Below are 16321 nucleotides of genomic sequence, written 5' to 3' on the forward strand. Positions count from 1 at the left end.
CATCAGTAAGCAATGTAGCAGTAGCATAGCAGTAGGCAGTAGCAGTACAGTAGCAATAGTAAGTGTACGTCTATTTTATACGCGTTACATAATATCGAGTGAGATAGAACTGGGGGGTAAGTTTTTTATTTTAGCCAATATAGTCTAGCTAGACAGACCACGTCGCGCATGATTGGGCGGGCAGCATTGATGTTACGGGGAGTTGGTAAGCGGGACGTATCTAAGGGTTAGGCAAGTTTCTAGGGTGATTTGTGAAATGAGGGGAACGTGCTGGAAACTGGACAAGACGGGTGACATGTGGCGCGTCAAATTGTAAGGGATTTTGGCGAATATACGAGGGGAGATTCTGGGCTGTCGCGAGAGTACGCGCCACAGTGCGAACCGCGCGTGTGCGCGGGTCTTGTCGTTGTGCGATTCGTCTGATGAGGTGGCTACACCAGTGTAAGATTATTAAAAGTTATACAGTTTTACCACAACCAAGTTCTGGATTGTGGATCTTATTCATCATTGTCGAACATCAACGCTCATCCAACGTTAGCATTTGGTGCCGTCGACAGTCCAAACCTGGGTATCCGGCGGACACAACGGAAAAGTTACTTCATTATCGATCTACGGCCAGCTATACGAAACAAAGGGAAGAATGACGAGAAAGCGAAGGAGGAAGAAGCTGGAAGAAAAAAAGAGAATTAATATACTAGCAAACGATTCACGGGCCACGGCAAGCCACGGAAGATAACTGGAGAAGGAAGATTGGAGAAGGACAGAAGAACCAGATCGAGACGCGAGAAGGCGTGGAGAGAGAACGGTGATCAAAGGAAGATGTAGAGGAAGATATACGGGAGGCAGACTGGCTAGCGACGGATGAACCGATGGCGACGAGATCGGCCTGAAATACGTGGAGGAGGACCGTTGCGGCGCCGCGTCCGGATAGGTTGTCAGGCGGAGAGGAGAGGACGTGAAAAGGAAGAATAGAATTCCGACGTAAAGAAGAGAAAGATGCAGTACAGACCGAAAGGAACAAGAACGCGAGAGATAAACGCAGACGGAAATACTTAAAATGGGTATGTGAAATACAATCTTGTGTCGGCATTTATTGTGCGTACTTCAAAGTGAAAAACGGTTAGTTTATAAACCGTTAATACTCGAAGGGGTTTTTTCCTGTATAAAACACCCATGCAAGCATGCACCATACGTTTTATTTTTATCGCTGATACCTGTTTTAGTTCAAAAGTGCATGTTATGTTATGTCGATGCGTATATACTTGCCGAGGCCGAAATAAAACTTTGAATAAGGAACGCCGGACACAGTTAATTGTTCACAAGCTTACAATGTGACATTGTATGTATTGTATGTAGGTATGTATGTATGTATGTATGTTATGTATGTATGTAATGTATGTATGTATGTATGTATGTATGTATGTATGTTATGTATGTATGCTATGTATGTATGTTATGTATGTATGTATGTATTATGTATAGTTATGGTATGTATGTATGTATGTAATGTATGTATGTAGTGTATGTATATGTATGTATGTAATGTATGTATGATGTATGTATGTATGTAATGTATGTATGTATGTATGTATGTATGTATGTATGTTATGATATGTTATGTCATGTATGTATGTATGTATGTATGTATGTATGTGAATGTATGTATAGTATGTAATGTCATGTATGTATGTAATGTATGTAATGCTATGTATGTGATGTATGTATGTATGATATGTATGTATGTATGTATGTATGTATGTATGTATGTAAGTATGTATGTATGTATTGTAATGTTATGTATGTAATGTATGTAAGATGTATGTATGTATAGTAATGTTATTATGTATGTATGTATGTATGTATGTATGTATGTATGTATGTAGGTTTATGGTTGGTTATGAACATGCTGGTATTTTCTCAATGATATATTTTTTTTTTTGCTTCTAACGCCGTTTTTTTGCTGTGGAAAATCTTTGTTAGTGTTCCTCGCACGTGAAAGACATTCCCGCTCAGAACGAGGTCCAGTACACCCTCAGCAACATGATGCTTGGTGCAGGTAGCGTGTCGGTCCACCAGGGGGGCGCCCGCGCGGCGGCGGCGTGCCGCGCGGACCAGGGGGCGCCCTCGCGGCGGCGGCGTGTCGGCCACCAGGGGGCGCCCGCGCAGCAGCGACGTGCATGCGACCGAGAATGTATAGCGATGTCGTGCTCTCTGTGCGTTTGTGATGGTGTGTCGGAGTGTTCTCCAGGGGGTGCCACCAGTCTTAGCTTGCCGGCTTTCTGAATTCTGGCTCGCCCTGTCTCTGCGACTGCTTCCAAGTTGACAAGATTACCGTTGCAGAAAGACGGTGTTGAATGGCACCTCATGAGTTGAATAGAGACAATCTAGTCTACATGCCGATATTCTGCAATTGCTATCTTTACTCATGCTGCTGACCCTCCTTCACTGATGATTGAAAGCAACTATTTATCGAGTGATTAGACATTTGATGTGATGGCTACGTATACCTAACAACATGAGGCGCGCCAATGTTGGTCTTGCATCGTCATGTTTGTTTTCGCTCAGTCTGTGACCGTGTTCCCTGTGAACATGCTCTTGCCTGCAGTCGATTTTCTGTGATTTACCCACTGCCAGTTCGTGCACCTCCCCTTTCTTTTCTCTCCTCTCCTTCCCATTTTCCCTTCCCTTCCCTTCTCTTCCCTTTCTTTCCCTTCCCTTCTCTTCCCTTCCCTTTCCTTGCCTCCCATTTTCGCCCTTATTATCCTGTATGCTGTTTTCCCCTTCCTTTCCCTTACTTTTCCTTTGCTTCCTTCTACTGTTTTCATTCCTACACTCCTTCCTCTCCTCCCCTATCTTCACCCACCTCCTTTCTCCCTTGGTCTCTCCCCCCCTTCCATTCTTTCGCCTCTCCTCCCTTCTCTTCCATCTTTTCTTCACTTCGCTTCCTGTTACCTTTCATACCATCACATACCGGCTCATGATCATCTTCCAATCATTGCCCTTCCTCCTTGCAGCATTTATTGCCTAACGTGTGACCCCTACTTTGATAATACCTTCTGTATTGCATGCTGCCTGCAGATACAACAGTGCTCGGTATGTACTTGCACGTTTCTTTATCTTCGACTCTCTCGCTCTGGGTTGATGTAACGTTTATTGCGACCAGTGCGTGTTGCTCCAGTTATCCTCTCCCAGGAGATATGTTCATTTTAAAGATGCCGTCATGGATTTGGCGCCCTTTGCAAAATGCATATCTCACTGTCTGGTTTCTATTGTGTTTACAGAGTTTATTTTCCGTGTATCTGCTGTGTATTTTTCAGTGTTGAACTCATGTACCAGAGACGTGTCACGATCGATTATGAAATTGTTGAATCCTTGCATAATTTCAGCTCTGGTTTCTGCACTCAGACTCAATACTGGATCTGTTCAAGCAGAGCATTTGCTGTTTATCTCTACTCTGACATATTTTTGGCATGAAATCTTATCGTCTTTCTATCGGAGCAAACCGAATTGCCTTCCAATTGGCATGACCGCGTAATATGCTATCGCCATTTCTCGCTCTCAGCTATCTTTTGTTTGCTTCCATGGCAATTTACAGATGCCGTCTCAAACAAGCTGCAGCAGAATAACATCTTTACGATAGCGAAGCGAAACGTGGAGGGACAGGACATGCTCTATCAGTCTCTGAAGCTGACAAATGGCATCTGGGTGCTCACCGAGCTGAAAATTGCACCGGGCAACCCCAACTATACTGTGAGTTGCTGCTGGATATTGTAGAACTGAACCCACATGCATATACACGCCAGCACCCACACACACACACACGCCAGCACCCACACACACATACACGCCAGCACCCACACACACATACACGCCTGCACCCACACACACATACACACCAGCACCCACACACACATACACGCCAGCACCCACACACACATACACGCCTGCACCCACACACACATACACGCCTGCACTACAAACACATATACACGCGTGCACTTACACACACACATATACATGCCTGCACCCACACGCATACAGTCAAACCTATTTATAAGGGCCAATCAAAGGAAACCCCGAAATTGGTCTTTATAGGCAAGTGTGTGTTCTATAGAGGTGGGTTCACTGAATAACTGCCACAAGTGTTCTTTATAGACAGGTGTCTGTTCTATAGAAGTGTGTGCTAACATATGTTTGGCTGTGCATGGCAAACAACACAGTGCATGAAGCCATGTTTGTGTTTGCAAGTATGTGCTTTTTGAATGGCATGCATGAAATCTTTTTGTGTTATGCATCATCAGAGATATACTAGCAAGTGTAGTATATGTTAGGTGAATAAAAATGATTGCGAATGAAGCCAGTCAGAGAGGGCCTGGCTTATTTGACAGTAGATCTTGCATGCTCTACTTTAGCTTTCATGTTTTTCGAGCACATATTTACTTGTACTCTTATGCACTAGAATTAGCAAACCAATTTTAGATGCACGGATCTAATTCTTAAATCATCATTAAGCATCATTATTAAAAATAGCAAGCTAGACTGTTTGCTTAGTAGCTGGTAGCATAGCCCTTATCAACAGCATGCATCTTTTGGAAGGAATGCTAGACACTTCTTTTTTTAGTCTAGGGTTCTTATTACTTTTCTTCAGATTTACATGACACTTCGCTTCCATATGCAAATGGTATGTGCACAAACTAGCCTACACGTCTTTGTTTCGGCTTGTTATGCTTGTGGTATGCGAAGGTAACACCTTTACTGCATCTAAATCCTAATGCCGGCTTGCTCTGCTTTGCACTTACTCGACCTAACAACATCTTGCAGCTTGTGTTTGTGATGCGTTGTATCACTCTTTTTTATCACTGAATGGAGTGTCATGATGTTATTTGTGAAATAGCCATTTTGATTAAATATTGAATAAATGACTGATACCTCAATTCAGTGTCAGGTGACTGCTGGATAGTTACTGCAAAATATATTATATTATATTAAATAATAATTTTAATATTATTTATATACATTATTTGATAGTTTAATGAAAGTTCACCAACAGTGTCCAAGTCGGGCTTTAATTGACAGTGCTCCGTATTGTGTATTGCTTAGCCAGCCTATAGTGCTCAGCTTAACTGCGGATTAAGAATGGTGCTTGCTAATGTATCCCCCCCCCCCTCAACACCCACCTCCTGTTTCCCCTGATGAAATGTGCAAGGCTCTTCTACAGTGCAACCTGCATATCGGCCAAGTGCATCACATAGTTTTCTCGCTGTTGGTATTGCCACTTGCTGCTCTGCGTGGGGTCGTCTGGTGTGTCCGTCTTGTCTGTCTCTGCCGGGAAGTAGCGCAAAAACCACCGACTCACGCCAAACCGTGTTACTTTCTTTGCAGCTGTCACTGAAGTCCAGAGCCAGCGAGGTGGCCCCGACTGTGTACCAGGCGTTCGAGACCATTCTTCGGCAGCAGTAGAGAGGATGCGCACGATAGGGGAATAGATTTATGGGGAGCAGGATTCTGTCGAAGACACGCTGGGTGAGCGGGTTGGTTGGTGACGCTTCGACTTCTGCGGCGAGAATACGAAAGATGCGGACTACGGTGATCTAGTGCTTGCGCCTAATTGGTGTGTTTACACAAGACACCCACTGTGAATTAAATAGTTATGTTGAAGCCATACACGTGTAATCGCTGGTCTACAGAAGTGAATTAACGTTGTCTGTGAGAAAGCTTTACATAATTTCGAGCACCAAGCGTTACGTGTTTATTTCATTAGAGTGGCATGATGTAATTAAGACACGTGCGATTACGCTTCTGGGTTTAGTCAATGTATGAAGAAACTAGTAGGTTCCTTGGCTACAGTGTGTGCACATGTTTACAAAATTGTTTAATATTTTAACAATTCGAAATTGCAGCAATAATCTTTTAGTACAATGTGACTTCATGTAGGACGTCTCAGTGAACGACATGTTAGTATTCATTTATAATTATCTTCGTTTACTAAGATGTTTAGAATGGCAAAATAGACCTCCTAGCTAACTATACATAATCATTAGAACCATTTAAAATTGCCTAACATTATAAAGCAAATGTTACAGAACTTGTAAATTTGGTACAGTCTGTGGTCAGCAGGTTAATAATACCGTAAAAGGTAGTAGTTGCAAGAATCACGATGCAGGTACAGTAGCGCCTGAGAATTTATTCGGTGAACATTGTTATGTATATGACGTGTGTAATGAAATTTGTTCTGAGAAAATATAAATATCTGTATGTGAATCCTATTGAAGTTGTTAACATTAAGCATATACGCTACTTTCCGCACACAAAGTACAATACAATCAGAGTTATTACAATAACAGGGTCATTTCTAACTGTTAAGATAATATATTATTTATTTGCAAAATATTTCCCCTCTATGAATCCCTACTTTTTCCATTACAGCAATGTGTAAGGTAATATTGCCACTCACTATGCATCTATAAAAAAATTTCAACAACTATAGAAGTATCATAACATGATTATTGAAGTTGACTAGCTGCCAAATAAATCTTCAACATTATAAAGTCATTCTATCATTTTCCAAAAATATTTACACTAGATATAATATGTAACTGAGATCATCTAGACTGCATCTCACATATCAGATTCTACTTTCGATTTGTAATTCCCTGTACACAAGGATCCCAGCAGATGGCTGCAATTAACTAGGTTACATTATAATTTCCACATAATGAGCCTACTCGCTGCTATAAACGGAATGCCTACACTCTTCTTCTGGCTCACTCGAAACGGGATGTGTCCCTGCCATAGAACAAGGCCTTTATCCAGTCCATGGGAACCTGGAGTCTAAGTTTCCAGCTGCCTAGTCTGGTCAGATAGGCTGACCGCCACAGCACCCATGACATGACACCTAGCGAGAGAAATCATGGTGTTAATACAAAACGTCTATTAAAGGCAGCATTCGTAGACTAGAGCATTAATCAACCTACAACCTGACTGTGCAGTGCTCAATTGAACAGACTAATTGTACATGGTATGAGACTGACTAAACCGATTGTTTGTAGGAAAAGTGTCGCACGTTCCACTTGCTGGTAATTCTAATGATCCAGATGAGACGGGATACTAGAGAAGCGTTGCCGAAAGGAGATGTTGATCCGAAGCGCTTAAGCGCAGATCTTGCGCACAGTTCCGCGGCAAGGCGCACGCGACCGCGGGAACGTCCTACGACAGTATGCAGCGCTGGCAGCTATGGATCCGTGCGCCGAATGAATTGCCCGGCGCACAGATCCATAGCTGCCAGCGAACAGTCCGCAATTTTAGTGGGGGACACAGAGGGTAGACATTTGGGACGTGAACAGTGTTCACTTGTTATAAAAACATAATTTCTCTCTTCGTAACCGAGCTGTGTGACGCGAAATCACAGAAAGACTGACGAAATTCTCGCGTTCGCATTCGGTATTGCTAGGGTTAGAATACTGTATAGACAATCCGTCGCACAGCCTGGTCGGGCTAAGATTCGACATAACATGGGTACCGACCACCGCCCGGTATGTAAACAAATTTGGAAAGCTGCATCTACGCTTGTTACATATACTTATTTATAGTCGTTAGTCTGCCCATAACAAAATTCGACTTTCCTTTTAATTAGATGACCTTCCGATGAAAAAAATTTCAGTTGCGGCTCGTCATTATTTAACGAATCAAACGACGAACAATAAGAAACTTTTCCATGTTTATAACATAGACGCCATGCTATCATCTATGTGCATATAGACTGGTACCCGGTCGACAGTTCCACACGCTACACTACGTGAGTGTAGCGATATGCCGGAGTAAAGGTGGCGAACGGGTACCAGTCTACTATAGCCTCGGCGTTCGTTGCGCCGTCTATCGCACGCCATATGTATTACACTCATCAACAGAAACAAACAAAGAAGAAAGTGCAAATCAGTTTTTTACAGCAAAACGAGCGCGCCGAGTCGCCAAAAAAGTTATACGAGCATTTCAAGCAAGTCTCAAGTTACATGGGTAGTGAAATCCGTCGTCCAATCGCCAGAACTGCTCAACTCAACGATTATACGGCTTTGGCGTATACACGGGCCCGTTGAAGTAAATTCAGATAGTCAGCGATGTTGTGAAAGCTTGCCGCGAGGCGGCGTTTGCGCGCTTCGCGCGGATATCCGGCTGCAGATTGTCTAGAGAAATGTTGCATCATACTTGCCTTTCAGTTTTGCTTCTGGCGTGTCAGTTAACGCACGATACCCACCGATGTACGTCAGCATGCCCATGTTCTTAAATTTGAAGGGCGATACTTTCTCAGGTGTCTTGCAAAGGGATCCGGCCAGGTACCTGCCCTGTCGTTCTGCAACCTGGTATCAGAGAGAGGGCACGGTCACACACCTACAGTGTCTAGTATTTATTGAGGGATGGAGCAGAACGTGAGCACTAAGACTGAAAATTTTTCAAGAACTCGTGTAAGACAAAATATTTCGGTTTGCTTGCTTCCCGTGACTTAGCACATACCTGAGCTGTGCAGGGTAGATGTAAACCTTCAATATCTGAGCAGTCACCAATCGCATACACATCACCAGTCGAATCACCAGTCAATCTCAAGTAGTTGTCTACTAAAATCTTAAAGCAAAAACCACAGACTGCACTATAGTAATTGTTATGCTGAGCGTGCTGAAGTAATACCTAAACGAGTACATTTAGACAAAATACACCTGATATTGTTAAAGTTTTCTGTACTCTTACCTGTTCTTGCTTGTTTTTTGGCACACTCAGGGCCTTGGTGAATTTTCGCTGAGCGATCCCTGTGCTCCACACGACGAGCCCACATGGTATCTCTGATCCATCCTTTAGAATCACGCCGTCTTTTCTCACCTCTATGAAAATGCAAGCGCGGGATATTCATGGTTATTATAGGCCCAATTATTTACACGTGTATATGCGCCACACGTGTACATTTATTTTAGCATTCAGTGTACCAACAAAATAAGCATCGTCGTTCATTCTCGACTCACACATCGTCACTACCTGACCTGCGACAACCGCTTGTAAAAGGTTGAAGCGGTCCCTCTCTCGGATTTTCTTCTCTGCGTACTTCCGCAATCGTGCGTCAAACATGCTGAGAATCTGCGACGCTTCGATCAGCGTCACGTTGACCTGCTTGGCCTGCTCCCCATAGAGTCTGCTCACGTCCTGCAGATAAATGAAACTTAACTGCCACACTTGAGCCAGTAGAAGAGGTGTATCATAGCATAACAGGAGACAAGTCTCAAACGGAGGATTCAGATAATGGTGTAGGTAGGGGGGCCAAAGGCCATGGCCCCCCCTGTTGATCCAAAAGTAAAAATAAAAATAAAAATAAGAACTACTAAAAAGAGAATTGTCGTTGTCAGAATTATTGCTGTACATGTACTCAAAAGTGCCTCAAATACCATCTCCTGCGATCTACATTTTCAAATTTTTACCCCCCCCCCGCCTGTGTTATTTTCACCCCCCTCCTCGTAATCCTGGATCCGACACTGAACAGTTACATATCTAGGGAGCAGAGAACAACGAACACAAATGTCACCTTTTTGCATGGCACCCAAAACAAAGATTGCAGAGCTGAGAGGCGGGGGAGCATAGAGTGTGGAGAGGGAAGCGGAGGAACCATGAAATATCTCATCCACTATTTTGCACAGTTCGCTGTTTTTGGCCCCCTCTGTTAAAAATGCAACTGGATTCAGACACAATATTATACAACATGGTCGAGGTATGAAACCGCGTCGGGAGCCCGCTGTCAAAAACGTAAATAGTTGTGCATATAACAAGTCTAAAACGTCATCATTTTTGCACACCTCTTCACTCCAAAAGTTATTAAATGTTTTAGACTTAAGTTATCATAACTGTTTATGTTTCTTAAAACTGCCCCCTACCCCCACTACCAGGGTATTAGCCAGGAATGAGTATTGTGGGAGTGCAGAAAAAATATTTGGGAGTGCAATTTTACAAATGTACACGGCTTTAGATCAATATTTTAGGCCGTGCTACACATTTTTGGCCATGCAGTTTCAAAACTAACCGTGCAAATCATGGCTGCACGACTCGCTGGCTAATACGTTGCCCACTGCATCTTCATGTACCTGGCGCACAAAGTCGTAGAGCTCCGCTCCGAATTCCACCCCTGTCGGGCCTCCGCCAACAATGACAGTGCTCAGCAGACGCTTCTGCTCAGCAGTACGAATTCCCGGCTCGAGCGCCATCTCAAAGTTTGCGAGAATGCGATTGCGGATCTTTCGCGCGTCGCTGATCTCCTGCAAATACGCTCCGGATGACGATGCTACCGAATAATACCGTGAAACTGTAGATACATGCAAGCCTGTGTCAGCGGCCACTTCCATAGAATGGCCATTGGCCACCTGTCTATAAAGGCCACATTTAGTGTTTCCTTTGAGTGGCAGTTATACAGTAAAACAACCGCTATAGAATGGAAACTTGTCAGCAGCTATGGATATATACTCAACAGACTCCTCAGGAACTATACATATATATATGATTATGAATGTGATAATGATTAAATGCTCTTACATGAGTCAGATGATTCTAATTGAATACTAAAAGCCATATCTTGGAATATGGTCCTTGGATTTCATGATAATGATAGGACTAATTTTATTTTAAGATAAATGCAAACTTATTGACTCGTCAGACAATTTCAACATGTTGTCACCTTCTCTTCTGCGATCTGGTGACAAGCACAAGCAATTTTATTCAGCTAGAAAAATACAGCTAGACTGGTGGTCAAAACTGTCATTTATAGCATGGCAATATATTTTTATTTATCTTAAAATTCAATTACCCTTAATACTCAAATACCTTTAGAAATATCGCGTGTTCCTCAACTCCAGGGATGTTGAATGTATTGGCAACAGCACCGACTCCAATGACTAGCTTGTCATAGGAAATATCGTACGCATTGTCCGACAATGTGCTCTGGCATTTGACTATTTTGTTTGCCATGTCAAGGCTCACGGCTTTAGCCAAGTGGAAATGGTGAGCATTGCGAAATATTGTGTCCCTTACTGGCTCAATAACTGATCTGTTCAAAATGAAGAAAGCATTAAGTAATGTTAGTTATAGTGTACTATAGCAACTACAAAAGTCAGTGCTACATGACAACTAAAAAAGGAATTATTTTACATATGGCTCCATACCTTCATTGCCAACAGATGTGCTTATTTTTATACCAAACCAGTTTTTAGGTACATATATAGAAAGATGTTACCATGAACATGTCTAGACAATGTTGTCAAGATACGTTTCGAAGTTTAAAATTACAAGCTCACCTGAACTCTAACGTGCCTACGGTCGTACTAGCCAGCAAGGGAGTGAACAAGAAATGGTTTCTGGGGCTGACGACAACAACATCGTACATGCTCTTGTCGATGTGTCTCAGCACACTGTAGCTTCCCCAGCCAGTGCCAAGAATGACCAGCTGTGGACGTTGAGTGGTCGCCTCTGCATAGCTGCCACTCATTGAGCCACTCATTCTTATCGCCAGCGTGCTTAAACCCTGCTTCCTCATCATGGTAATTAGAAATGGTCAAAGCGGCCAGATTTTAATCTCCCTATGTGCTGCGTGGTCCCATCCTGAATAAAAATATGCGGTCATTTTGTACATCTCGGACTTTGCCATGACCTGATACCGACTGAGTACAGCCTGTACTGTAGTAGTACTGTACAGTGTACTACACTACATACAGTACTAATAGCCACACCAAGCGATTAGTACAGTACCAGACAATTAAGACAAGTACACCTTACAGGACGACATGGAGTGAGAGAGTAACTCCACAGGCACTTGGAGCGTTTCAATAAAATATAATGCTAAATAAATACGAAATCTATTTACTACCAAAGACTTAATGTTTCTATACTCTCTTTCACCTATTATTGCCGACAATTTCCTGTAAATGCCATCCAAATGCTCATCTGCAACAAACACTGGCTGCCGCCATTGCTGCTGCTGCACACTGACACATAAATATATAGCAGGTAGGAAAGCGTGCTGCCAAAATTCGCTCGACGCTCGCTTGATTTCACACGAATACAACACAAATATTCAATCATTCTACTCCATCTTTGTTTCTATTTGAAGAACAGTGTTCACTTGTTATCAAAACATACTATCTGTGTTCATAACCGAGCTGTGTCACGCAAAATCACACAAAGCCTGACGAAATTCTCGCGTTCGCTCCCGTTGCGCAGTTTATGTAAATGGCTGTCAGAATCAGGAAACACCCACCGGCGCTCTTCGTGACCTCATTGTTGCACCGCAACGCTGCAACGTTTTTGCAACGCTCCACTGGCGGCTTTGACGAGGCTCGTACGAGAGTTGGAAAGCTCAGCGTGGTAGTTTCCCAAAATGCAGTGCGCCGCCTATAGAGGGTTCCGCGATTTTTCATATTACCCACAATGCAACGCCGCCGGCCATGTCAGATACAGAAAGCAGCTCAGGCATGTTACAAGTAGATTGAGCAACGTACTGTTCTCTGCTCATTTTATTCGCCTATTAAACAAATCCCTCACTATGCCGATCTCCTGCGGTGTTGTCAATTGCAGCAATAGGTATCCGAGAGAGTCACACGGCTTTTTTAGGCTGGCTAGTGTGATCTCAAAACAAGCTGAACTGACGCACCACGGAACCGGTACCACAACATTGACTGAGATTGTTCCTTGGTAGCCGACTCGACACAAGTCACTTCTTCCTGTGTGACACCGACTTTGGGATGAAGTGTCTTGCAGTGAAGCAGCAGGTCTGCGTGTGATAGGCCTTCACAATTTGTGTCGTGCAGCTCGCTCAATACAGTTGGGAACTTGGGCTGCAGAGACTGTGGGAAATAATCTTGGTTGTAGCGTCTGTCCACTGCAAGGCAAGCTGGCTTATCAACCTTGATCACGTTAAAAAACAGTTCCCATTTAGTTGCAGATGGCTTGTTTACAGGCTTCTTGGCTGGTGTCTTCGCAGGGGTCTTGGCTGGTGTCTTCGCAGGGGTTTTGGCTGGTATCTTCGCAGGGGTTTTGGCTGAAGGTCGAACTGGTGTCTCGGCAGGTGTCTGGTCTGATGTGATGGCAGGTTTCTTCGCAGGTGTCTCGGCAGGTGTCTTAGCTGGGCCAGCTTGTTTGTCCATACATTTATCCAATCGCTTCTTCAGCCCCCTGGCAGATGTGAAGTCAATGTCTGTCAGCTGTGCATACAGCTGCATACTGTCAGCGGTAGCTGTCCACACCTGTACGTGAAGCTGGCATCCAGTAGGCAGCTGTTTGAGTGGGTGTGGTGGTTTCCCTTGCACGTGCAGCGTACTCTACGTAGAATAGCACCGAGGCAACGTGTGAACAAGATTCACCAAACCCGGCTTTACAATTACAGTGCGCTGACATGACTGTTCCATTTTCTCTCATCATAACCCACGGATGGAGAGACGGTATATTCATAGACTGGGAGTGCATAACACGTGCTCGGAAAAAGTAGATGGGGCACTCATTGTTCACATCATAGATGTAGACAGATACACCTCTCACCCAACCGCAGACCAGTCGATCGTAGGCATCCAGGCTTTTGTGGTTTTGAAAGTCCTTGAGAGTATAAAATGGACTCGGCTGGAACGTTAGGTAGTTCACGAGATCCAAATAGGTGTGTTATGCAGGGATGAGATTAGATAATTTAATTTTCAGCTGAAATTTTAATTAGCAAACAGAGGAGCGAGGAATGCGAGGACCGTAGGTCATCGCCATGCTAGGGGGGTCCGGGGGCATGCTCCCCCGGAATTTGTTTAAAAGAATGGTGCAATTTGGTGCATTCTAAGCTATTCTGAACAAATTATAGGAGACTCTTGAATCACCTTTTCAAGTTGTCAAAAGGAACAAACGAACTATAATAGGAAATCGGGGGGGGGGGCTGAAAATAGGGCAAGTTTTTTTATTAAATGTCTAGACATAATGATATTTTTCTGTTTCCACCCGTCGCTTGCATTGTTTTACTCAGACATAAGCTGCCTTGCTGCGACCAGATTTGAATGAAAAAAACACAATGCGAATGGAACAATCAGTGCATAGTCATGCACACAACATGCACGCAGCAACATGTAAACCCGGCCCCCAAGCCAGGCATGGTCGTTACGTGATCAGCTACCTCAAATGTTTGCCCCTCTACTGCAGCCTGTGAACGAGGATTTTCTTTTCTGGTACGCAAAAACAGATACTGTATACTTCGCTGTCAGCCTACTGTCTACACTCTACAGTCTACAGTCAGGTGCTGTTGAGGGTATATAATTTAAATTGTTACATTGTTACCCCCTCCCAATTTTCTCAACGAATTTAGACGTTTCACAAAATCGACCCCTGGGACTGTCAAATCCGCGGATTTCCGTGGATCCGCGGAAAAATCTCATCCCTGGTTATGGGAACATATTGTGGTCCTCACTCCATTCGGCATTGTCTATTTGGTACGGGTCTCGATTCCCAATGCACGCAATTTTCTCTAGATAGCGTGCTTTGGCTACATTGTCTAGTGAATCCATGTACTTATCCATACTACGTACACTACAGACAGTCGACAAACGTGCATACACTAGCTATTATAAAAAGCTGCGTTTGATAGCTAGAGTAGATGCGGTAACATCGGTGAAATTTCTGAACTCTCACGATGTAAACAAACTCAAGTCTATGAAAATATATGTGTTGCGTGCAATCTTCCGATCTGCTCAATCTACGAATCTGCCGACTGTGTGGCAGCCTCATTGAACTACAGCACCTAAAACCCACGCTGATAAACCTGTCTGGTAAATCGGGATCCTCTTACTTCTAATATCTATTGCAATAATAACATTATAGCCAATGTAAAATCGGTTGATTGTGCAGAGTGGCACATTATACGTGATGCGTGTTCGCTCTATTTGTAACCGGTATGGCCGGCGGCACGGGATTGTAGGTAATATTGCTATTTTTAGACCAAGTCGCGGAACCCTCTATAGCCCTGTACTTGCAGCCATTTAGATGCAAGATGCAAGATACATGCAAATGCTTAGATGATTATTTTATTTGAGATATACGTAATTGTTAGGCGGTTTTTGTAGAGGTACAAGATTATCCAATGTATGGATGTCAGGCTGTGTATATTGACGTTAGTCACACAGCCTGGTCGAGTTAGGGTTAATAATTAATAAATATTAATCACAAACACTGTTAGTGTTACGAAGTGAGTGCTGACAATGTCTCACAGTATAGCCAGATGGCGCTACGCGGTCTATCGGCGTTTCGGGCGTATCAGTGGAACATCGTCAGCACTCTCGTAGTTCTGGTACAGGGTACGTATCGCCTTTTCTGTTTGACACTGTGACGTACGCATCCCAATGCGCATACGCGATCGCAAACACCAGCGCCCTCCGATGGTCGGTGAATCCGCTCTTCAAGCCGAAGTACTTCAAAGGTCAACAGAAATGGCGCTCAATATATCCGCCGCTCGTAACTTCGAATTTTTGTAACAGTATATTAGTTTTATACAGAGTATGTGATACATAGTACTTTCCAGGATAGCGAGAAAGGTTCGTGTTTATAATAAACCCAGTTCTGGAAGTTCTAGTCTCTGAAACGCACGCACGCAACCGCCCGAGCATGATCACTCATGGGTCCTCCACAGAAAACCATAGACTGCGTTGTACTCTATCCTGAGTTTGGGTTTACATTATTTGTACTCTAAGCTGCACCAATATTCTATACGAGCAATGCAAGCATGATAAATACGTGGCAATACGCAAAGAATTAAGTCAGCCGCAAATGCCAGTCCCTTGTCGACATGGTTTCACACGCTGTAGCTGAGCCCTTTAGGATGCACAGGATAATGGTAGTTGTCTGTCTTCACACAAAAGGGGCAGTGCAGTATGTGGACATTCTTATTGGGGGCAGTTAGGGATCTATACACTGATTGGGCTGTAGCTTTCTCTGTACCCAGGATCCTCACACTGGAATTGCCTGCAACCACAATATATCAGATTAAACCATATCATTACTATTAGTATTGTAATACTAATAGTAATTAGGGGCGGCAAATACCATTTCCTAACCGATGCAATTATGGCGGACATCCCGACTCCGAACCTCTGCCTGCGCCCGCCTGCTACTGTTCTGTAATGGGGCGCATTGTACACAGCTGTTAACGCCCCCCCTCCCCCTCCCCCCGCACACATCATAATCCCCGGGCGATCTATATGAGGAATACGTTTTCTAGATTTTCGCATGCATAATGATACATGTTATAGCTATATCATGTGAGTTTTCAAGTAATTGACGT

At 43.6% G+C, this 16321-nt stretch overlaps 3 protein-coding genes across 5 annotated transcripts in view; 2 read left to right on the top strand and 1 right to left on the bottom strand.

The window, feature by feature from the left end:
- The window catches only part of LOC106807189 (AP-1 complex subunit beta-1-like), a 41150-nt gene extending 34884 nt beyond the window's left edge, over positions 1-6266 (top strand). Inside the window, exons 18-22 of the mRNA XM_014809462.1 lie at positions 2002-2056; positions 3079-3093; positions 3596-3750; positions 4649-4681; positions 5383-6266. Coding sequence (XP_014664948.1) covers positions 2002-2056; positions 3079-3093; positions 3596-3750; positions 4649-4681; positions 5383-5460 — 336 coding nt within the window. The 3' untranslated portion in view covers positions 5461-6266. The remainder of the gene's footprint in view (positions 1-2001; positions 2057-3078; positions 3094-3595; positions 3751-4648; positions 4682-5382) is intronic.
- Positions 6267-6349: 83 nt separating this feature from the next.
- LOC106807192 (internal alternative NAD(P)H-ubiquinone oxidoreductase A1, mitochondrial-like) overlaps positions 6350-16321 on the bottom strand; it is a 20406-nt gene continuing 10434 nt past the window's right edge. Inside the window, exons 1-9 of one of the 3 annotated variants that reach the window (XM_014809466.1) lie at positions 11920-11939; positions 11319-11622; positions 10849-11071; positions 10116-10286; positions 9027-9186; positions 8740-8870; positions 8509-8616; positions 8207-8354; positions 6350-6895 (exon numbers count right to left, since the gene is read on the bottom strand). In XM_014809466.1, the coding sequence (XP_014664952.1) occupies positions 6765-6895; positions 8207-8354; positions 8509-8616; positions 8740-8870; positions 9027-9186; positions 10116-10286; positions 10849-11071; positions 11319-11560 (1314 nt within the window). In that variant the 5' untranslated portion in view covers positions 11561-11622; positions 11920-11939 and the 3' untranslated portion in view covers positions 6350-6764. Of the gene's footprint in view, positions 6896-8206; positions 8355-8508; positions 8617-8739; positions 8871-9026; positions 9187-10115; positions 10287-10848; positions 11072-11318; positions 11623-11919; positions 11940-16321 lie in introns of those variants that run through there. The other 2 variants (XM_014809465.1, XM_014809467.1) reach the window with 2 other exon arrangements.
- LOC106807190 overlaps positions 13623-16321 on the top strand; it is a 10676-nt gene continuing 7977 nt past the window's right edge. The window contains exon 1 of the mRNA XM_014809463.1: positions 13623-13644. Within this exon, the coding sequence (XP_014664949.1) occupies positions 13623-13644 (22 nt within the window). The remainder of the gene's footprint in view (positions 13645-16321) is intronic.

This window comes from Priapulus caudatus, unplaced genomic scaffold, assembly GCF_000485595.1.
Source record: "Priapulus caudatus unplaced genomic scaffold, Priapulus_caudatus-5.0.1 Scaffold200, whole genome shotgun sequence".
NCBI lineage: Eukaryota > Metazoa > Priapulida > Priapulimorpha > Priapulimorphida > Priapulidae > Priapulus > Priapulus caudatus.